Genomic DNA, 23962 nt, shown 5'->3' with positions numbered 1-23962 from the left:
ATACGGACGATGTGCAGGACCAGCGGCCCAATTATTATTAGTATCACCTTACATTCATGTTTTGATCCTAAAAGAAATTATACCAGGAGCCCAGCATGTTTGGTCGGTTGACTGGTTCTTGTTACGAAAGTTCAACCCCTGGAAGAGATATGGGTTAACACGCGTCCAGGTCTGGAGGATGACTAGAACACCAACAATTGATATAAACAAATTGTTTTTTCTGAAGTAATATTCCAGAGAACAATGAAAATAAAGTAATTCATAAGTTATCGACGGCAGCAGCTTATGTAGAGTCACGTTTGGTCATGAGACACGGCGTAACCAACGTCTGTATCCTTAGGCTTGAGGATCCCATGGTGTCGGGATCGGGCCCGACGACCCAAGCGAATGCACGTCACCCTACAACCCTCTTATGCAGGGCTTTGGCGCTATGTCTCCCTTAGGTTGTGTCACTAAAGGGAAGTTAGACCAGTCTATAGAGAGCACAGCTGGCAAGATGACTGCGAAACAGTGAGGCGCTTGGGTTACTTATTTGATCTTTATCGGAACGTTAAAACTAATCTGTGCACTTTAAATTGAAAGTATGAAATCCAGGAAATCGCATGTAACTACAAATTCTTTTGACTCGACGTACGACCCAAAGGTGTTCGCTGGACGCGCGACATAGATCATAACTAACATAAACGTGGTTGCTAACAGTCAGTTGAGGTAAGACGTATCTATGAATTCAGAGTTTTATCCAATCGATGAAGGTGAAACTTTTTTCTTTTATAAGGTTGCCCGTTACGGCAGCCATTACATAGTATGAAGTTTGTATTGCCTTGTGAATGATCCTTTTGAAACAGTCAAGTTACATAATAAAGATCTTATATAAAAGGGATCATCATGGAATTCAACTCGCGCCTCTAGATACAACGCTGTATAAATGATATAATTCAGACTGATCGTGCATTCCTTCAGTGGTCTTGTGTATAACAGGGTTATAAGCACCTTGCCTCTTCGTTTCTGTCAGTGTTGTTCTTAAGTGGTAATAAAGTCGTTTTACACAGAAAGCAAACACTCCTGCATGGCTGTGGGAGGGTACCTATGATTAGGGATGTAAGGAGGCAGCGTAGGTGTACGCCTACGCCTGGGAGGAGTACGAGAGGCTGCGGAGGTACGGGTGAGGCCTGCTGGTGTTACTGATGTAAGCGTGGGTGGAGCAGCCCTCAGGCTGGTCAGGTCTCAGACGCTGGCCGAGAAAACTCTTTCGCGTAGGTTGCCCCTATTGTGTGTATAGTATGTGTGCTAGTAGGCGACGACTTGAGCAAGAAATTGCCACTGTAGCCATTATATAACTCTCTCTATATAAAAATGCATCCTTGGATGTGAGGCTGAGTGGGATGGTTGGTGTTTTAGATCAGGGTTGATGGTAGACCAGTTCCCACAACCCTCTACCTTCACACAGGGAACCATAACCTCACGTCATACATACACAACTGATGCTGCTGATTAATAAACAGGACAGTCCTAGCAGTCATGGCTGATTGGGTTCTGGCAGCAGTGGTGATGGCAGGAACCTGAGAACTTATGCAAATAATATAAAACGGGATCTCAGGCTACTGAACGCCGAAGTTATGTATTAAAACACCTTCAGGTTTCCAAACGCATCTGAGATATAGGTATGCACGTGAGAACATGATGTTACAGACATCAACCTGCACGGGAAGAAGATCTGATTGTTCACAAGCGTATCCGTTGGAAAACTGTATAGCATCCTGAGCTGATATTATGAATGATGAAGGCAAGACCGTAAAACAGAAGGCACCTCCGCAACCATCAATCTCCGGTACAACAGCCATAGAAAGAGGGGGGGAAGAAATTTAAGGAGGGAGAGACAAAAGCTGGAGAATTCCAGAAGTTGATGGGTCGACAACTAAGATTCGATATCGGCTTCTGAATGACAACCTTTAATATCATACCTTGTCTACAGCTTTTTTAGAAATATAGGTCTAATATCTGATATCATGGTGGAATCTAATTATTGTATATATGACTACAAACTTATTAAGTTGTTTTCAATCTGATCTCTTGATTTGGATTTCATAGTTTATCATCCGGAGGCAAAGATTATTGGGACGGTAGTTCGAAGAGCAATTTTCATTTTCTTTTAATATTGGAGTTCCATTCACAGTCTTCCAGAGCTGGTACTTTCCCTTCTTGCAGCGTTTTGTTGAATATGTTAGTGTTCCGGAATACCATTTCTTAGCTCACTTCTTTTAATCAGTTATCTAAGTACTTCATACCTTTGAGTGTTCTGTGTGGAATCTCTCATTTTCTGTCCTTGGAGGGACACTGTCCTTCTGGGCTATTTAAGAAATTTTCGACAATTGATACTGAATGGAACACTTGTTTGATATGAAAGCCATTTCTTTATTGTGGCTAGTTAATTTGCCATTTTCTTTAGATATTGGGCTACGTGTGTCTGTTTTTTATCCTTACATAGTTAAAGAATTCTTTATGGAACTTCGTCGTGTTGAAGGAAATTTTGAACTATTCAGAATTTTTTTCATCATTCACTGATCTTTTCATTTACCTGGCAGACTGTAATGACACAGGATCATTACGGACGAATACGATTCAGTCTGCAAGCATTATCTACCGTGCTCCCATTTGGAGGAGGCACAGCTATGTTGTGTACTGGTTGCTGGAGAACCACTTATGGCATTTTCATTACCCAGGCTCATTACCATATCTACAGAAACATTTTTGATTCTTGAACTAACTAAAAATAACCACGTCTACTCATTGCTCAGTAATATGAATACTGAGTAAATCTATTCTTAGGATGAACGTTCAGAGGATCCACACAACAGTTGAGATTCGTACGACGAGTTGACTGTTTAAGGACACAAGGTCCATGGATGTTCGATACGTTTGTTAACATCTCGAGATATTTGTGTGAATCACAAAGTTGTAGGGAGTGAGTCGGAGCCTTAGGGAACAGGGTCGTGTTCGCTCTCTGATGTATATCTATCCTAGGAGGGCTCCTCCAGTGATCTCAACAATGATCTCAAGAGTGAACAATCCTCTACTTGGTCCTCACGGCTTCATGTTACAGATAATTCAATGCAAAAGATAAAAAGTATCATACTTATACAGCTTCTAACATTGGTGTCAATACATTTCCACCTGGTATATATTCTTTCTTTAGTTTTAGTTTTACATACATTTGTCGGGAAATATTGTTCGTAAATAACTTTGTCTCTCAACATACTTTTCTCTTCAGTGCATTCTAATGTTTTCTTAAAAAATTTATTTGATTATTTCTTTAATACATGCATATCAATAGGAATACTACAGATACATTGGTATATATAGTCATCCATGCAAACTGTTAATACATCCAAAGTATATAACATAGTTAACCATATAAAACGTTTTCTTTAGTATAGATATAGATCTTAGAGAAAACGTATCCTAAAGCCGAATATAGGACACTCTTGAAATTTATGAAAATGATGGTATCTATCTTTTTCTGTTTTGTTACATCTCATGCACCCACAAATTTCACAAGTTTCTGCAACAGAGAATAGGAATTATGGCTACAGCTGAAAAGTTAATCGTGAGAGATAGAAATTAATCTGATGAGATATGATTGCAGTTTATATGATTTCATAATATCAAATAGTATAGTACTGCAGTAGCGAGGACACTACGATAGTATTTCTTTTTAGCTTAACATTTGTGTGAAAAGTCAGTCAGGGAAATTCCAACCTTGTTTGTGCTCTCATCTTGATATTCAACTGTGATCAGTAGGGAAGGACTGGACTGTGTGGTGTCACCTATATGTATCTATTTACATACTCTGTAAAAATTTACAGTGAAAGATTAAACACTCTTTTGGTGAAGAGGAGGAGTCCAACAGAAATCAGAGATATTTCAAATCCTTCAGGTTATCTTAAACCTTTGTTTGATGAGGACACAGAGAGATTTAGATTATGAGTTCTAATAACGGAGGGAGGGACTACCTGCTTGTGTGGGGTGCGTCGCAGGAAACACTTAGGCAGAAATTTAGTTGCAGTTCGTTGAAGAATAGGAATTAGTTTTGGAACTTACTTAGAAAAGAACATGTGAAAACAGTGACAATACCGACCGTATTAGACTAAACAGCCCATCATGGGGAACTGGCTGGTCATCAAAAAGAATGAGGAAACAAAAATATCTTTAGAAATGTTGTGTCTGAAAAGAATTGATCAGATAAATCTTTTTTTTAATCGTATGAATTATATGAAAGGTAACTGGTCCTCTCAGTCAGAGAAAACCTCCACAAGTGTTGGGTCAAGCCTCAAGGGCGGAGCGAGGAGGCAAGGAGCCGCTCGCATGTCACAGGGACAAAGTAACAGACGAATTATGAGACAAAGCTGAGCCAAAGCCAAATCTATGGTGTGGGGTAAGTCGAGGGATAACATTTCCAAATATATGACGATGAATTACGACAGTTCCTGAAATATATGTCCCGACTACAGGACCTTATCAAATGTAGCTGTGAACTTGAGGTTATTTTCTCCGTATATTTACGGTACATGAATAATACAAGAACAAATTTCAGCATTCATAATGGTCATCTCTAGTTAGCAGACACTGGACCCAGTGGGAAGTAAATTCTTTCACAAACGAAGACTATAAGAGCTCTGTCAGAATCGGGCTGGCGCCGTGTAAAAGCAACAACGCAAAATCTTGTAATTAAATTCTTCGAGTGGATGGAAGATTCTGATAAGGAAAAGCACATAGCTAACAGAGCCAGAGTAGCGTTGGAAGCAAATGTTACTCGATCCTTGATAATCTCTGCTGCTGCTGGTGACTCAAACTTATCAGTTCCAAAGACGTTTGAATTCTGTTTGAACCCGAGTTATGCAACACATTCGGCTCCGCTTGCAAAACAGTTTGAGCGTGAACACAGTGGTAGGAATGCCGTCCGCCTTACATATGAAATCGCAGCAAAAATGATTCTCAAGAAACTTCATTTGGTTTCCTTTCTGATCCAGTCTAATGAGGTGAGGATAAGTTGGCTTAGTTGGTTTGGGTTTGTGAAGTTTTGGCGTTTTCCTTTGGTTCAACCAAACGGTTCATAGACACCCGGTGAGGTAATCATCTTCACCGCACCTGCTGCATGCTAGCGTTCTTATGACATACGCTAACCACCATCGCCGATATGCTCGGCTGCTGGAGCGCGCCAGCGATGAGAGCGTTATCGCTGGTGCTCGTATCGTCTTTGCAGGTACCAGCTATCAGGTGACAGAACAGATGCGCTATAGCAAAACCTTGATAACTAAAGCATATTCTTCTTTCTGTGGATGGTGACGTAACTACGTGAACCTTCCCAGAAACCTCTCCAAGTTGACTAGGTGATCGAGACTCCTACAGTCGACGTGTTGAGTTCCCATTCCCACTTTTCTTCCTCCTAGACTAAGAAGTGGCCCGAGTCCACGAGAGTGTCTGCAGAGCTACAGGGTTGACAAAAGTTTGCTTCAGTAAGAACTCTGAGACAGATTACTTGGAGCAGACCTCCTCTCTCCTGCTCCCATACAACCAATGATTATTCTTGTACAAGGAAGCAAATGTTTCAGCCCTGCCAGTGTAATTGATATCTGTTATAAGTACATACGTAGTAAGAAACACTAGCGTTCCACAAGGTGGATTTGTGTTGATAGTTGAACGTGTTAAAAGTTCCTCAGGAAAGGTCTTCTTCATGTGCGCCATTCGATAAGATCTTATCAGCAACAACATATGAAAACAACTCGTGCGAACATTTGTCTTCGACCGAACAAACCGCCTTAGAACAGGAGGATGAGCAATTGGTCGACGAATCTATGATCAATACTGGCCACGATTATCTTACTGTTTCTGGCCAGAGAATATTACTTAATTCTACAATTCGGTTTGTGAGTGAAATATTTTAGCTGAGGATGGTTTCCACCACACGGGAGTTGCCAGTCCTCGTCCAGAACAACAATGTGACAGCCAATATCCACGCGCCCAGGGCAGGGGGCAAACGTTCATTACTTAATGAATAATGATAGATAAGGTCAGATTCAATACCCAAGATAAGAATATTATTCTATAGCTTCAGAAAGCGAGTCTTTCGGAAGTCGATTTAGAATGATTTTATCTGACCATGATAATGTAACGTTGAATGATAATATTGACTCTAATGAACTGAAATTCTGTCGTAGTAATCAATAAGGAATAAGTAATCAGCAAGACACCACTACAGATGGTATCATCTCTTCACATCTGGCCTTCAGTGAAGAGTTATGGTAAGGAACGATGCATACCTCCAGCTCGCCCTTGAAGATGCCTCCGGCCTGGCCGATGTACAGAGTGGAGGCCGAGTCGAAGACCAGTTGGAGAGGAACCCTCTTCACTAGGACGTCGTTGTACATGTCACAGTTGTACCAGAGCTGGATGTCCTCCTCAGTCACACTGAATGCTAACCTGTGTCACAAAACACAAAGTCATTGTTAAACTCTGAATTTTATCTTGAAATGAATGAATATGTTAAATTACTCTGTCAAAATTTAAACCTACCATGAAAAAACTGTAATGCAAATAAAAAGAATCCTTTACAAGGAAAGAAAACCTTGTTTTCCGGGAGGACTCGTTACATGCCGTGCACCTGACAACACACACAGTGATCCCTAATCTAAGTGCTGGTTCCTCCGTGTTCATCATCACTGTGAGTCGGCTCACCAGAATCTCCTGTCCTGCCTCGACTTGAGCTTGTTTTCATCTCATTATAACAAAGTAACCTACTCGTTACTCAGCTCCCCTCAACACTAGTCTCAGCAATAATCTGCTGGGTCCTAGCAAGACCATGTCGAGCAACATCTGGTCTCTGGTTCTGCCACCAATCATGTTATCATTCATCACAATACAATATACTGTAGTCTGCAGACAACAGATATGACGACAAGCTATGCTGATCTACATCTTTTTAACCCACCCTGCGTCACCTCTCACCCTCACTGCGTCACCTCTTAACCTCACCTTCGTCACCTCTCAACCTCACTGCGTCACCTCTTACCCTCACTTGCGTCACTTCTCAACCTCACTTGCTGTTTCCCTTCCCACATTTCACGTTCCCCTGCCTCACTGAACGCATCCCTCGCAACTTACCTGGTCCAGGAGCCGACGAATTCTGGCACGAGGAAGGAGGCAATGGTCTGGGAGGTCATGTGTCTCTCCCCGTCAGTGTAGTAGAGCGAGACGTTGGTGTGACCCTGGTCGGCTGGGGCCACGCCCACCCCGAGCTGGATGATGTTCTCCAGCGGGTTGGTCACAGCGAACACGAACATCGGACTGGCCGTGTCTGGCTTCAGGGCAATATGCAGCTGTTGGCAAAACCAAGGTCAAAAATTAATTGATCTTAGTACTAGAGAGAGAGAGAGATACTTAACGATAATTCAACATGTTAGAAATGAAGCAAAGAAATAAAGATAAGGTAACACAAGCGATAAATAGCATCGCTTCCACTCTGACATGATGACGATGATAACATGATGACAATGATAACATAATGATGATAACATAATGACGATGATAACATGACGATGATAACATGATGATGATAACATGATGACGATGATAACATGATGACAATGATAACATAATGATGATAACATGATGACGATGATAACATCATGACAATGATAACATAATGATGACAACATGATGACGATGATAACATGATGACGATGATAACATGATGACGATGATAACATGATGACGATGATAATATAATGATGATAACATGATGACGATGATAACATATGTTGATGACAATGATAAAATAATGATGACAACATGATGACGATGATAACATGATGACGATGATAATATAATGATAACATGATGACGATGATAACATATGTTGATGACAATGATAAAATAATGATAACATGATGACGATGATAACATGATGACGATGATAACATAATGATGATAACATGATGACGATCATAACTTAATGATGATAACATGATGACGATGACAACACGAGAGCGTCAGCCAGAAACTGATCTCAGCCTCACGGCAGGTGCTCAAAAGTGCTGGTTGTTAACTTATATCACTCACGTTTCCATCGCAAACATCAAGACATTAACTACACCTTGTGGATGTCTGGTGACACCAACGCTCACTGACATTTTCTTGCCACAAGATCGAACTGAACTGAACTGAACTATTAATTTAGACACAGATAATGATGTTGAGGAGACTGCTGATGGACAGATCGAGGAGTGAATATATAAAACTTCCACAGGACGACCATATCATGGGTCCGTATATCAAACTAATTCCTCTAAAAAGAAAAACTCGAGATATATAATGCTATATGACAAAATGTGTAACGCATCGTATGTACACTAACTGCTCTGATATGATATTTACCTGTTGTGGTGTGGGACGTGACATGACAAAACCATCCCAAAATATTCTTACCCTTGGGAAGGGAAACTCAGGAAATGTCCCTGCAATTTTACTTGACGTTCGAGATTCATCATAGAACGATCCCTGAGTCAGAATGAAAAATTTAAATTACACTTTGATTACCGGGATGTAATTGTAAATCATTTCTATGAATAAAAAATCAGTTTTTCCTGTAAAATGAAAACTAACACTGGAGTGTTCAAGGAAAAAAATATACAAGAGATCGTTATGAGCAGCGCTTCAGGACCATCTTCGTCATCATCATTTCAAGGGTTTGCAGAGAGAGAAATAATGAGTGTATGTTATGAAGACGTACGGTTCAGCTGGTTCTCTCACGCATGAGTAATGATTAACTTTTCTACATCAATAATGCGATAACTTATTTGTTCTTTTTACGTTGAAGGTTCCAGCACGGACAAGTCATCTCAAGGCCAAACATTCATTGAAATATAAAGAAGGATTATGAAAAGATAAAAAAAGAGACAAAGGAAAGCATTTGCGAATTTGAGGAAACTGAAATACCTGTCTCTTGAAACGCTCCACAGCTCATAGTTACTGGGGAAGACATGAGAAGGTTGAGGGTTCCAAAACTTCGAGTTTTAGGGAAAGAAACGTATCAAAATGGCCTACCCTTGAGGTGCCGACAGCTATTACCAGGTACAGCTAATAGCAAAATTTGTCAGTTTAAACACACACACACACACACACACACACACACACACACACACACACACGGGAGTAACATCTCACTTTACAACATTCATTGTTGCAGTCACAACACGTGATCAGGGCGGAACAGTAATCGTATGTTCGTTTGATTAGATTTCCGAGAAACATACATTCGTATGATTCTCACTTTTGCTAAAAAAGAAAGACAAGTAGAACACACGCATGCCTATGGCTCCTGACTCATGCTTTAAAGCAGCAGATGTTATACATTCAGTATTACGCTGTGTATGGATGACGCAGTCATAACAAGACTGGAAGTTTCTCATACTTCGCGTGACGCTACAGTTATAAACACGTGTATAGGTATCCACCTAGAAGATGCGTCCTGCTTCTAGACGTCCTCCTCGCTGTGCTGCATGTGTTTCGTCTACGGGTGTACACCTCCTTTCCTCCCTCATACTGCGGCCCAGCCCACCCCGGCGCGCGGCGGTTCATCAGCACGCATGTCCTGCCACTGTGAGGCGTCACACTCATCTTACCTAGCGCTCCTCAGCTCGTTGTATCCCCTTAGCTCCCTCACAACCTCCCACATACATATCTACACAACTTTGCTCTTTGAAGCCATGGTCATAATATTGATATGGACCTGCTAACGAGGTGAACAGTCTTCTCTACGACAGTAGTACTAAATTCTAAGTCATGGTTCTTCTTACAGGAACCCACATATTCTGGCACACTGCCGTACATATACCTCCCAGGACACTGCTCTACCATCATTTCACTAACGTCAAAAGGAAAAAGAGGAAAGAATACGTGATTTTCTTTTTAATTACTTGGTTAGATAGGAGGCAATGCAATAGAAATAACTCTTGTGTATTTCAGATTGTAACTAGAAACGCCAACATTCGCTAGCAAATGCAGTATTTCCCTCTGCACTGTCACTTATCATATTCACAACAAAGGTGGACTTTATGAAATTCATTTTCGCTGCACCCAGAATAAACCTAAATCTACTTGACTCTTGACAAATACATCTTCACATCACTTTCGACAAACGCATCTTCAGTGCAGCTTCGACACTACAGGATTGTGACGACCCGTAAATCAGGTTTAGGATGCTGATATTTTGAAACAAATGAGAGGAAACCAAAACGAATATGTTTCCCTCCCGCGAAAACATAATCATGGACAATCCACAGGCTCCTGCTCTCAACCTCACTCTGACTCAACACAAAATGATTTTCCAATTATAGTGCGTGAACTACGGAATGAAAGTGGATCCTGCGTGTCACTCCTGCGAAATGGAAGGGGAATCCTGTCCCTCCCTTGCCAGAAATGGGAGGAGTGTCCTACCCATCCTTTACGAAGAGCAGGAGGGGTATCCTACCCGTCCTACGTGAAGAACAGGACAGCTCATCCCTCGATGGCTTAAAGATTCTGGGGGCACCATGACACGGGGTAAGGGATAACCTGAGGTAGGGATTATATCCTACAGGCGCTTTCCTCGTATCTGAAGTAACAGATGGACCACAAATCCGTTCCATTTAGGTTTAATTTTCCGTATACAGTAACAAGATTACAAATTACATTTATGTAGATATCCAATTCAGTTCTGCATATTTCAACTTTTCTCTAAATTGTTTGTATTCAATATCTTCTCCTGCCACCCAAGGGCCACACCAACACAGACCCGTGGTCATGCATCACACTATCACTTCAACTCATTCTCAAGATTTCTACTTAACGTGAATCCCGCCCGGCACCGCTGCCCACCACACCTGCTGCAGGCACGTGGTATACCTGCTGCATCCTTCTATCTGGTATTAGTCTGTTGTACTGATGCCGTTCTTTTTGTTTTTCCTTTCGTCATTATAAGTGACAAATGTCTTTCTCGAAATAGTCGTCTTGTATGCACCAGTACATATTAATGCATTACGTCGTAAGCCATATTTTGTGTGTAATTCCAACTCCCTGAAACATTTCTGGCTAATGTTAGTAACAAACTCAAGATAAAACTATGAATATTTTGATCCGCGAGACGAGTCTGGCGTATAGCCGTCTCTTGTGTCATATTATACGTGGTGGTGACGTTTGAGCTGCTCTCTCCGCCATTATGTCCTCTCTCTCTCTCTCTCTCTCTCTCTCTCTCTCTCTCTCTCTCTCTCTCTCTCTCTCTCTCTCTCTCTCAATAATTGAAATATAAATGAGTTCTTAAATTAGTAACAATATCTAAACTTTTCCTGCTGCAGCTGTGACGGATGAGGACACCTGTCTCAGGTGTGACGGCTGAGGACACTTCCCCCGCCCTACAGAGACCATACCGCCCCCCGTAATCCCCAAACTAGCCCTGTTCCATATAGTTAGGATCGCTCATGCTTGTGCAGCACAACGTACAGTAGGTTTTCTGTACCTAATAATGTAAGTTACAGACCTGCTCATTCCTCTCTGAAATGTTGGTCGCACTCCTGAGGGACGGAAGTTCCTTAATCACACCAGAAACACACTAGAATTCCAGACCAACCTCACACACGTGCCGCAGGTGCCGAGCTACCACCAAAACATTCGCTGACTGACCGTCTTAGTTCCCAGCGAGCAAACAACCACTTTGCACCGTCCACCACAAGAAATACCTTAACGTTCACAAACAACGGGAATTGATTCATAATATCATCTATACCTAAACAAGTTACTCAGATTACTTCAGACTCGGCTGTAGACACATCTAAACAATAAACATGAACATTCCCCAAAACTGACCAGCGTCAAAATAATTTCCTCAGTCGATATATGTGTAACAGCAGCAGCAGCAGAATGGACTGGGAAACAAATTAACAAAGAATTGACTATCATTCCCAGAGATAACATTTTGTTACCGAATTGTTGAAGTAAATAAACAAACTTTCCAAGTATTCATCATTGAGATTTCAAGAAGAAAACAGCCATACACACGAAGTGGAACGACGACATTCGGGGGTTGCTAGTTACAATCCGCGCGTCCCCACAACAAGAATGAGGTACCTTTAAAGAACTGTAAAGAGCCTCACATCAAACGGTGAATAACTTCATATACTCATTTTCCTATTCAAAGAAAAATCCCAAATCCGCGTCCAGGATTATTTCCCATGGACAGGTCATATATAGCTGACAGCAAGACTGAACGATGATTTAAAGGAGTGCATATCATTATTATATAAACAGATAAACACAAAAAAATAGCATGACTGGTTAAGGGTTGAAATCTCGGCACGCTGTCACCTCTCTAGTAAACACCACACCAAGACCTCTGAAGTCTTTCAAAAAACAGCTGTACATCTTTCTCGAACATGTATGTACCTGACTGACCAGGAAGTACATCAAACAGCCTGGCAGACCAGGACCTCGTCAGAGATGCTTGGTCGCAGACTGAGCTGCAGATGTAGAGGACAGCTCGCGGAAGCTAGCGTTTGGTATATGAAGGGTATGGTGAGTTGGGTGTGAACATAGGCTCGTGGTCTGGATAAACTGGCTCAGCCATACACTCTTAACAGTATTTTTAAGCCTAATCTGCGGGACGTCCGAGCACAGCCAACCTGAACTTCCGAATGATTAGGTGATAACCATGTTGTCAGGTTTAAGATCCAGCAACTGAACCATGTGTTCCTTGATGCACTTGAGACTAATACATGGGTCAGTAATGTTCTCTCAAGCTGTTTCTCTCTCGTATCTACTTCTATCTTTATCTGCTTGTAACCTTCGTTACAGCGGTATATCTGTGATATCCAGGTCGGGAGTTCCAGTAGGAACCGGTGTGACAAGTACTATAAGAACCAAATCTTCACAGACACGTTCTACAAGAAAAACCAGAATACATATTCTCGCATATATATTGAAACTGAAGTGGAATTATCGGCTGTTATGTTAGTAATTAAGGTATGACAGTTAGAGACGAGAGAGTATCAGTCATGTCAGGGATGCGCCACAAGTTGTATCAGTTATGTAGTCATGTCAAACATCTCAGCTGATACTGTAAACAGAATTGAAAGCGTTGCCATGGATATGTCTCTGTCCCTGAATGACTTGTCGTCACAGAAGGCCTTCCCCAGCCTTGGTTCAGATGGCTGTTGCCAGACCAAGCCTCCTGTCCGGGCATCCACACACACTCCTGCTCAAAAACGTGCATATACACGCTGGTACACACTTACATACATCTATGCACAAACGCACACTCAAACAGGAAAACGCAGACGTTTTCACACACGTGAACACAAATACACACACATCCTCATGTTACTTAAGAAGTGTTGTGAAAGTCAGAGATCACGATGCTCGCATGGTGGGATCGACATTGGCTCGCCTAAGGAACTTTTTCATAAAAGAAACAGAGCACAGAAGTTTCTGGAACTTGGATAGAACTGCCTTTAAGGTGAGGATGTGTGGTATGCACCGCTCGGAATCACTAGTTGTTGTGTGTTGCGTGTCAGACAAACAAGAGCAAGAATGGCTTTTCGTTGACTGCAGGCTTATCTGTTCTGTGTTAATTGCTTTTGACGCTTAATCTTTTATCACATTTAACATTTGATATGTGAAGAGTGACATCGAAACTTTCCGTCACAAATGACACCTGCACATCCTTCACGTTTTTCACTGTCACTTAGAAAGTATCTACTTATCTATCAACGTCTTATCCATTTACAAATCTATTTACTCATCCATTTATCTATTGTCATAGTCCTAGATTTTCTGTCTCTCTCACGTGCTGGAGGCAACAAAGATCATGTGGACTGTTTTTTTTGGACTGTGGTTCTTGTGAACTTGGTAATACTGTTCGTCTCTCTTGACTTTGGTCGTGTTGTCATTCCTTTTTGTAACAGAAATTAGCATTATTGACTTGCCCGCTTGGGGCTTTTTCTTAAGCAGTTCGACCGAGAAGACAGATGGGAGGAGCTCAGCTGAGTCATTGGTTACGTTTTAGAAAAAGACCAAACAAAACATGGATGCTTTCGCTTTATCTGGGCCGACGGCTTCCCGAGCTACACAAGCCCATATATGCTCTCCAGATTTTCATCGCAGTCATGAGTAACTGCAGTCACTCGTCACTGCCTGCACTCACTCGTCACTGCCTGCAGTCACTCGTCACTGCCTGCAATCACTCATCACTGCCTACAGTCCCCATAAAGTCAGCACTAAGTTCCTGAGGGATTATGGCAACACGGAATTTTTCTCAATTTTGAAAATCATTGTTTATGGTTGAAGTTATTCCATTTTTCTCCAAAGGTTAAATAAACATAATTTGACTTTGATCAATGATTTACAAGTGTCTCTCTACTGCGAAAGTAGCGGACAACTAGATGTTAGTGTTCACGAATGATTCGATCGTACATAAACATTGAATACCTGTAGAAGGTGTTGACTATTACGCTAGTACACATAAATGGTTGCAAAGAACTTGCTGTGGCTGGCTTACCGAGAAAGTCCTGAAGAATCTCTCCGGTAGGAAGAGTCGGTACGGGTGCTTGATGCTGGCGCCCACCTTGAAGCCGAAGGCTGGAAATCCGTCAAAACCCGTGACGAAGTACTGCGTCGAAGGGTCGGCGAATGGCACCGCGATGGCCTGCAGCAGGTCAATCTCCTCCAGGGCATCTGTTGGGTAGAATATCTGAGGGTCATACAGGTGTAAAGTCCAAAAGTTAGTGGTTAATCATTGTTTTGTTATTAGAAATTGCTCTTGCAGTGTGCATCCGAGAGTTGAATTTAAAAGAATGATTGCAGAATATCTTTCAAAAGAATTAACCTCACGAACATGACAGTATGATACTTTTATGAGATGGCCTGGCCTTTCACCTGATGCTTAAGAATGAATGAAAACGTCTGGCTATCATACCCAAGGGTCTAACGGCTAGTTTTATCTCTACGTTTCCCTCACTGTGTTGTTACATGTTAAGGGCAAATCTGATGCCTGCTTCAGTTGAAAGCCTGTGAGCTGCTGGTAATTGTATATCACTTACACCAGCAGATCAGGTTAATGATTTTGAAGATGATTGAAATACTGTTGTGCTGTAAATGCTGTTGTATCATTGATAAAAGGTGCATACAATTTTCTCCGTCTGACTTCATACTGAGGTATAACGGAATGACTTACCACATTACTTTTCTAAACCTCCGTACCTCAGTCACAATACTTCCAAGTCTCCGTAGTGGTGAGGACTGGGAGAGGCCGTCTGGTGGAGCCGGTACCAGTTATGACCGAGAAGCATGGTATGGGGACAGGTGAAGGGATCAGGTCAGCTAGTGTTCATAGACCTGGGTTATGATGCTAAGGGATAACTATTGGGGCTGGTCACAGGTGGTGACAGCTGGAGGAGCTAGCAGGTGGAACCAGTTCAACGATTGATACCAGCTGTTAGAATCAGGTCAACAGTTGGCCACATTGAAGTGTGGCGAGAAAAATGAGGGAAGTGATTATACCAGCAGTCCTGTCCGTATTACATCCCCCCCCCCCCCGCGCGCGTTTGTGTGTGTGTGTGTGTGTGTGTGTGTGTGTGTGTGTGTGTGTGTGTGTGTGTGTGTGTATGGCTACTTGTATCTTATACACGCGGCACATACTCCTGTAAACATTAATGTATATATCTCCATCTCGCTACCTTGACAGTCGGGAAATTGGATGTCTGTGGTATCGTTTTTGGATCCGTGTTCATTTACTCCCATGATTGTAAAATGTGATTTTTTTTCAATAATCATTTACAGAAAATATTGATTTCGAGACGTTGTATTGGAGGGAAAGAGACGCCGGAACACCAACCCTCTGTCCTACCACTGTTACTAAGATGTATATATGTATATATATATATATATATATATATATATATATATATATATATGATTTTTCATTGTGTAGATCCAGCATATGGGTGTGGTCTGACTTGAAGAATCAACTTAGTGTGTAACGTGTAAAATTAAGACACACTTTTTTAAAGTATTAGAAAGGGAGAGAGAGAGAGAGAGAGAGAGAGAGAGAGAGAGAGAGAGAGAGAGAGAGAGAGAGAGAGAGAGAGAGAGAGAGAGAGAAGTTACTTCACTGTACTTTTACAGAAGTAAAGAATTTGATAAAGGCATGAATTATGAGCTTTGGTACACAAGTGCATGTTGGATCAAGTGATCAATGTCCTGGCATAAAGCAGGTAGTGTGGAAAGGTAACAGCAGTTGGTAGAAGTCATTATGACAGCATTTTGATCAGGGAATGTGGTATGTGAACTGATAGAAGGCATGAGAAAGTAAGAGGAAACTGTTTGAGAATGAGAGGGGGGGAAATGACAATGAAGAGAAAGAGTATGTAATAATGAACGGGGTAATAAGCACAAAGAGTATACTATGAAAAAGATAAGAGGCATATAAGGGACGAGGGAGGGTCAGATGAGATGTGATGCAGACGAGCGGTAGTGAAGGAAGTGGGTGAATATGGATGAAGGAGTGTGTTGTAAGGGAGGAAAACCAGAGACTCACCACACACCGCTTGCACCAAAGAGAAGCGGTTGATTGGATTGAAACTGATACATACGTATAAAATTTCTGTAAAGATTAATTTCAGGGTTGTAACACCCAAGCATGGATTAAAGCTAACTGTTCGGTTGGCATATATCATGAGCATCGTTATCTCTTTATGCGGGTTAGGAAGATATAGATGTTGGTGTGTCCCAAGCCCTGGATCCTATCTGATTGTTCTGACTTTGAAGTGAGTTAGTTTAGTTTCATATCACTGGCAGTGCTGAGCGCGATCATATGTTTTTCATCTAAGTAGAAACTGTCATCATAAGTATTTCGTACACTGGCTGCCTGACGGTACTGAAATATGTTGACACTAAGAAGGCAAGGATTCCGAGACGAACAGACGAGTACGTCTGCGGAACTAATCACTTGTGATACAGATTCATAGGACTTAAGGTCCGGGGAGCTGAGATGACAGAAGGGCCGCTCTCCACAAACAAACGCTGTGCTGACATGGCAGAGGCCACCGTCTACGGTCTGACGTTACGCGCCCTGGTGACCAACCCAAGGCGAGCCCGATACATGAGGGACCCGCACCCAGTGGGAGACCCACCAATGAGGGACCCTATCCAGTGGAGAAGTGCTCATCTAGACATGATCCAAGAACTTACGTGTAATCATAAACTTACACAAGCGAAGAATATAAATGAGAAAGCCATAAGATCCTCTGGATGGTTCAGTTCAAAAGACTAATCAACGTATTCATATATTTGAACCTTTGCGTCCATCGCTCGTGCTTACCTGCCATCAAGACTAAATCTTTACCCTCAACACCTGTGTTTGCTTATCATCAAAACCTACTATATACCATTGTCTCCGCCATCCGCGTCTACCTATCATCAGGATCTAAACCCTTACCTTCAACATCCGTGTTTAACCATCATCAGGACCTAAACCCTTACTTTCAACACCCTTGTTTTCCCATCATAGGGATCTAAGCCCTTACCTCAACAACCGTGTCTGCCTATCATCAAACCTGTACGTGCTAAGCGACAGTACCCTCATGGCCCTTCCCACACTGTTACAGTTCTCACCATATTTCCCCTCATTATGTACAAGATAACCTTCTCATCCTGATCGTGCACTGCCTTGCCTCACGCTATGCTAACTATATCTTAATGATCAAAGAATCGAGAAGAAAAATTTTGTTTTTAAGATAACATATTTTCTATTATGATAACGAGGAACATTTGCCTCCTTTACATGACTGACATATGAAATGTAAGGACAACTTTCGAGAGCTTCAATCGTGATCGTACACAGTGGCGCTTCCCTGGTCACCATCCAAAAGATCAAGTGGTGTCTCCCGGCAGTGAGCATCACCTGTACTGAGGAGCGGTTGGTAGTACACAGGATGTACTGTACAAGATGGCATTACAGCACAGCCTGAAGGTGATAGAAAGTACATTACATTACAGTCAGCCTGAGGGTACAAAATATGATTCTCTGCGACACGAACACTTGTGTCTTAGAACAAACAAGATGTTGATCGTTGTCTACAACTGCATTCCAAAATTAACGGATTTTAATGCTGTTATTTAAGTGACCTAGGTAATATGGAAGGCTTAACGATACTCTTATTTTCACATCATCTCCTTTTCTTAACTTTGTCCTTTACTGCGTGTTTTTCTTTATCTTTGTCAATTTGTATAAATAATTGTTTCACGTGCCTCTCGGCGAGAGACATTAATGTGTTTCTTGAGCTGATAAACATCCTTCATAAAGAAGTCATGCAGATATGTTTCTGGAAGTATTGTTTCCACTGTCCTCCAGTTTCCAATGCTTACAGAGTTCCAGGAATCTATTTCAGAAGCTCATTTATCATGAGTGAATTACGAGTCTGTGCAAAAATATTTTTTTTCTTCTGTTGCACGTGTTTATCATAATAGTCCAGTTCAGCTACTTGGCTTCACTGTGCAAAAACCTAAACGGAAGAAATTAAATGAATAGTTTTATATATCCGTTTAGAAATCACAGTGGATGAAGTGTCTCACAGTCACTCTCGGGTTGTTTTGCAAACTTCAGCAGCGTCAGCATCAGTGCAACAACTGGCAGACAACTACGCCTCTAATACCACTAACCGTAGCAACACAAAGCGTAAAGATGGTACGTCAAAGAGCGACTCGAGTACGATGACTCAACCCTTAAACTTACGTTCTGCTGTGTACTTTGACTTGATCCTTTGTGCGTGTTGACGTCCCTCAGCCAACACCTACGAGACAGAACGCGGACTCTGACCCAATTATTCATTGCTTATGAATAGCAATGTGTCGCCTCCAAGGACGGTACATCCAGTATCATACGATGCTATGGCGTGTCCATTTATTGAATAAAACCCCTCCTGCTGTAGAGCCTGGCAAGGAGACGTATCAACGTTGAAAAGTTATTCTTCTGACATCCTGGTACATAATCAATTTCTATTTCAGATCCCAGCTGCACGAGTGACACTTGTAGCGTATGAAACTGGAAAATCATGTTGGGGTGCTACAGAAATACTTGACTCCACGTTCATGGCAATGAAGACTTGGTCATTACAAAAGCCTTGTTCTTACTTGTATATAAGAGGATCTTTAAGAAGATGATGATGTCACTATTACATCAACCTATCTAATATTAGCAAAACTTCTCAATTCGACACAACGTCTTCGTTGGACAGGCCGCTCACACCCATCAACTGGGAAGACGATTAGCCGATCACTCGGGTTATGCGTATACATGGTCGCTGCAGACAGATGTGTTGGGGTACGTCAGGGGAGCGAGCCTGGCCCGTGGGGTACATGTGTTCCTTGTCTAGGAACAGTCTGTAGTTGCTGCACACTCGCTGAGCTATCTTCCCGTCAGTGAAGCCATCTGACTTGCCCTGCTAAGATTATGTTGATTATTCGATACTATAGTAAAAGAATGATGTGTTTTATCTAACCCATCCTCTATGTTATGTGGAAACAGTATTTCTCTCTCTCTCTCTCTCTCTCTCTCTCTCTCTCTCTCTCTCTCTCTCTCTCTCTCTCGGTGCTCAGATGTTTATTAATGGTAAGGATTCTTAGCGTACGTACTGCCGGCAAATCCAGATTAAGGTACTGTGTACAAGTAGGAGGAATCCCTGGTCCATCAAGGGATCCGAAATTATGAACCGAAACTATGTTATGGAAATATGGTTAAGGATTCATCAGGCAATCTGGATTCTAACTTGAATCCATAGAATGAAGCGCAAGTGAGTGGCCGTCAGACAGTTGCTCAACAACAGGTAAACTGTCTAGTTGCCGTTTAGCTTCTTGGGTAACCAGGAATATGAGTATTTTCCATAACAACGCTGGATCAAGGAAGAGATTTTTCCCAAGACAAATATGCTCTTGGCGCCGCTCACCTCACTGTCCTCTGACCTTGGACAGTGCAAACAACATAGCGTTGGACATTAACTTTCTCATATCTTGTTTGATTTTGAAAAAGTGATAATACAAGTACAGCACTGCTAACAGTGCCAAACAAAGTCTTGTAAAGAGCAAAGGAAACTGAAGATCAAAAGTTTCAAAGGCCATATATAAACATTACTCCACTCCCTAGATCTATTGAGAACCATTTCTTCAGAAGATAATGTGAACACTGGGTATTTAGATTTAACAGACGTTAGATCTAACGACAACTGATTATCATGCCAGCACTGGAGACTGATTAGGTTATGCAAACTGGTTCATTTTATAGTTCTGTATTCTTACTTGAACTCACAGGGAGGCCTTAAGCCTATCGGAGAGGGCAGGGTCTTCCTCCACGTCAGTTTATCGGTAACCACTTCTTCCTTCATGGTCGTGTACCATTAACCTGTTTGGTTTCCCAGGCTACGCCTTGACCCTCACGAACACAAAGTTTACCATCCTCATGGTTGACCTGCCGTGGTTTCCCAGGATTAATCTGCACCTTCTAGCAGTCTATAGGCCCCATAGCTTTCCATAGCCTCCATAGCTGTCTCTGTCCCTTTAGTTGTCTACAGCCGCCATAGCTGTCTATAGCCCCTATAACTATTTATAGCCCCTACAGGGTTACAGAAAATGCTTCACCAATTTCGGGGAAGACGAACGAACTGGGCTCAGACACGAAACCTCTTCAAGGTTACGCCGTCCTTCGTCCTGGTGGGTTGATAACGACCAATAAGCTTAGGGTAGATGCATCAGTGTTAGTAATATTCAGGTTAACTAGTCGATAAATCCTCATATCACATCAGATATGAGAACAGCGTAAATCTACATAATCTCTTACACTTGTATGTATGTTTGGTGAGGATCTTGTCTCAACCACCTTATCCCTTATATTCGATAATATACATATAGAACATTCACACTTAACTCCCTGTGCTTGTGGTGTTGTTCTCTCTGATAATTGTATACCAAGATAAGTTTGTCTAATGTTTCCTTAGTTATAAGAATCACTCTACATTAGCGATCTAGTAAACATCTTCATGTCCAAGTTCCTCGAGACATGGTTTATACCGACTCACTAATGTTCGGTCCAGAATATTCTGTATCACGATTACCTTGTGAGCTCGCAGTTTACTTCTGGATCGGTGGCTTATTTGCAAGATGACCCCAGTTGACCTGTGATACATAGTTGTGCTGTGGGTAAAGAACCCAAGGGAAACTTCCAGCAGATATAAGAGTAAGGTGTAACTGTAACCAAAGGCTCTCCTGTCCATGGTGCTTTCCCAAGTGAAGTTTGGTTCTTGGTCTATTGCCTTCTGCTCCTCCGTACTAATGGGGTAGTTTAGCTGGAAATCGCCTCGTTAGTGGAATTCATTACCCCAGACTGTACAGGTATTAGCAGCGGGTGTGTCAGGTTATGGGAGGTCGCCAGGGACCAAGTGCAGGGGTTACGCCGGGTTCACGGCTTATATGGCTACCAAGCTGCTTGAACTACTGAGATCTTTATAGAGAAATGTAATGATCTGAAAGTTATGTGATATATTACTTTCAGTCGTCTGTGAAGGAAAACCAAATGTAAAGAGACGAAAATATCTCCTGATGAAGAAGGTAGTAGTGAAGTGATCTTTGCTGTAGGTATGGTTGAAGAACGTTTCATCGATACGACTTAATTTCGTTAACAGAAAAAGAAAAAGAGTAAAGTATCCGAGACAAAGAATGGAAAGAAAAACTGTAACGAAAATGGAATGACCGAGAATGATGGTGTGATGTCACGCAGAGGTAGGTAACTGTTGCTGAGATTCCTGTAACTGTTGGAGTCTCAATGTTCCCTGTGGGTCCTTCCGCACCTCCTGATGCACCAGCCACAGTGGTCCATATTGACCGCTAAGTCCAGGCGGCCGCAGACAACGCCTCCCCAGGTTTCAGCTCAGGGACCTTTGGCTTCACGAGTGTCGAGTTTAGGTATACAGTTATGAATGACGTACACAAGTGTTCTTAATTAATGTGGCGAGTAGTGAGGTTGTCCTCACCAAGGATGAAGTTCGCTACATTACTTCCTGTAGCATGACAGGACACACACACACACACACACATACACATACACACACACACATACACACACACACACACACACATACACACACACACACACTCCACTTAAAATGAAATTTCACTTGTAGTACCATATTCGCTGCTGGAGAACTAACGGTCCAGAGCGCATTACAAAGAAGTATGTTGGTCTTTATCTCTAATTTATTCAGTAATAATTCCCGCCTCATTACATAAAACAGCCAAGGCAGAATTTTGTTGTAACAACAGTATTACCTGAACATTTTCATGTAGATCACAGCTTTGTTGTTTTCCTGTGGGGCGGGGTAGCGACAAGAGTAGATGAAGGCAAGCAAGTATGAATATGTACATGTGTATGTATGTAATGTCTGCGTATGTGTATGTATATGTATGTTTATGTTGATATGTATATGTATGTATATGTGCGTATATGGGCGTTTATGTACATATATGTGTATATGAGTGGATTGGCCATTCTCCGTCTGTTTCCTGGTGCTACCTCGCTGACGCGGGAAACAGCGATTATGTATGATGAAAAAATAATATATTCATACACACAAACACACACACACACACACACACACACACACACACACACACACACACACACACATACACACACACACACATTATCCCTAGGGAGAAAAAGAAAGAATACTGCCCACCTATTCCTTGCATGTCGTGGAAGGCGACTAAAACGAGCGGGAACCAAGTGAGAGATTTCCCATTTAAGGCTCAGTTATCTTTTCTTGACGCGACAGAACTCCAGAACAGAAAAAAAATCAATGATGTCAAAAAGGTTCAGAGAAAAAGAAATCATATTTCAAGTCAGAGGATCTCGCAAGTGTCCACAATTCTTTTCCAGTTTGGAGGAGATATCTACTGCTCCAGAGACTCACCCACAATGCCACGTCTAGCAGCTTCAGTAAACTTATCCCAGACTCTTTATTGCCGGGAGGGACCTCTTCTGCCTCTCCTTTGACTCCTCCTGGTCAGCCTGCTTAGGAGTGTACTGCTAGTAGAGGAGGAGAGAAGGGAAAGTACGATGGATCACAGGTAGAATGATGGATGAGAAGGAGAGACTAGGAAGGCTGGGGTAAGTGAGGATTGCTGGTCGGCCGCCCTAAGGCAACACTAAAACAAGACGAACAGGGATTACCCTTCGGCCCAACGGCTTCCTGAGACTCATTTGTTCCTTGATAACTGATGCCTCTTGTTCCTCAGGGATCAGAGGTATGACTGGAGGCTTGGTTGTGGTGATGACTGATGCCTCCTGTTCCCTAGGGATCAGGGTAATGACATGAAGCTTGGTTGTGGTGATGACTGATGCCTCTTGTTTCCAGGGCTCAGCGGTTATGACTGGGGGTTTGGTTGTGGTGACGACTGGTGCCTCTTGTTCCCCAGGGCTCCGGGGTTATGACAGAGGGTTTGGTTAACTTCATCCAAGTCGCACTACGATACTGTAGGAACACTTCAAGTCTCACTGGTTATTGTTTATTGCGCTTTGACACTTGAATAAGTCAGCGAACACCTCATGGGTTAGAAGGACATTGAGATTTACCTTCAAGTTACATGCTGTTACTAATACGAAAATAACCGACTCAGTTCATTGAAGGTAAAAGGTAATGATGATTTGTTGAAAGAGTGATAATGAAGTCTGCTCCAGAGTAGAAAATGTCTCCATTAAAACAACCGTCAAGCGACAACAGAATCTTTGATGACAGCAACATAACGTTGACTGGAAGATGGACTATGGATGCAGCATGAAGATTACTGACGACGGGAACGGATATTTCTAAAAGAAAGAGTGGTTCCTCTGACG

The 23962-nt window shown here is 42.1% G+C and overlaps 1 protein-coding gene across 7 annotated transcripts in view; it reads right to left on the bottom strand.

Moving 5' to 3' along the window:
• Positions 1–23962, bottom strand: part of Mp (collagen XV/XVIII-type protein multiplexin) — a 326713-nt gene that overhangs the window by 185623 nt on the left and 117128 nt on the right. For all 7 annotated transcript variants that reach the window (XM_071682815.1, XM_071682810.1, XM_071682811.1 and 4 more), the window contains exons 3-5: positions 14582–14757; positions 7159–7373; positions 6318–6477 (exon numbers count right to left, since the gene is read on the bottom strand). In XM_071682815.1, the coding sequence (XP_071538916.1) occupies positions 6318–6477; positions 7159–7373; positions 14582–14757 (551 nt within the window). The remainder of the gene's footprint in view (positions 1–6317; positions 6478–7158; positions 7374–14581; positions 14758–23962) is intronic.

Source organism: Panulirus ornatus, chromosome 35 (assembly GCF_036320965.1).
Source record: "Panulirus ornatus isolate Po-2019 chromosome 35, ASM3632096v1, whole genome shotgun sequence".
In the NCBI taxonomy this organism is placed as follows: Eukaryota; Metazoa; Arthropoda; class Malacostraca; order Decapoda; family Palinuridae; genus Panulirus; species Panulirus ornatus.
This window is presented reverse-complemented; position numbering and strand designations above follow the sequence as displayed.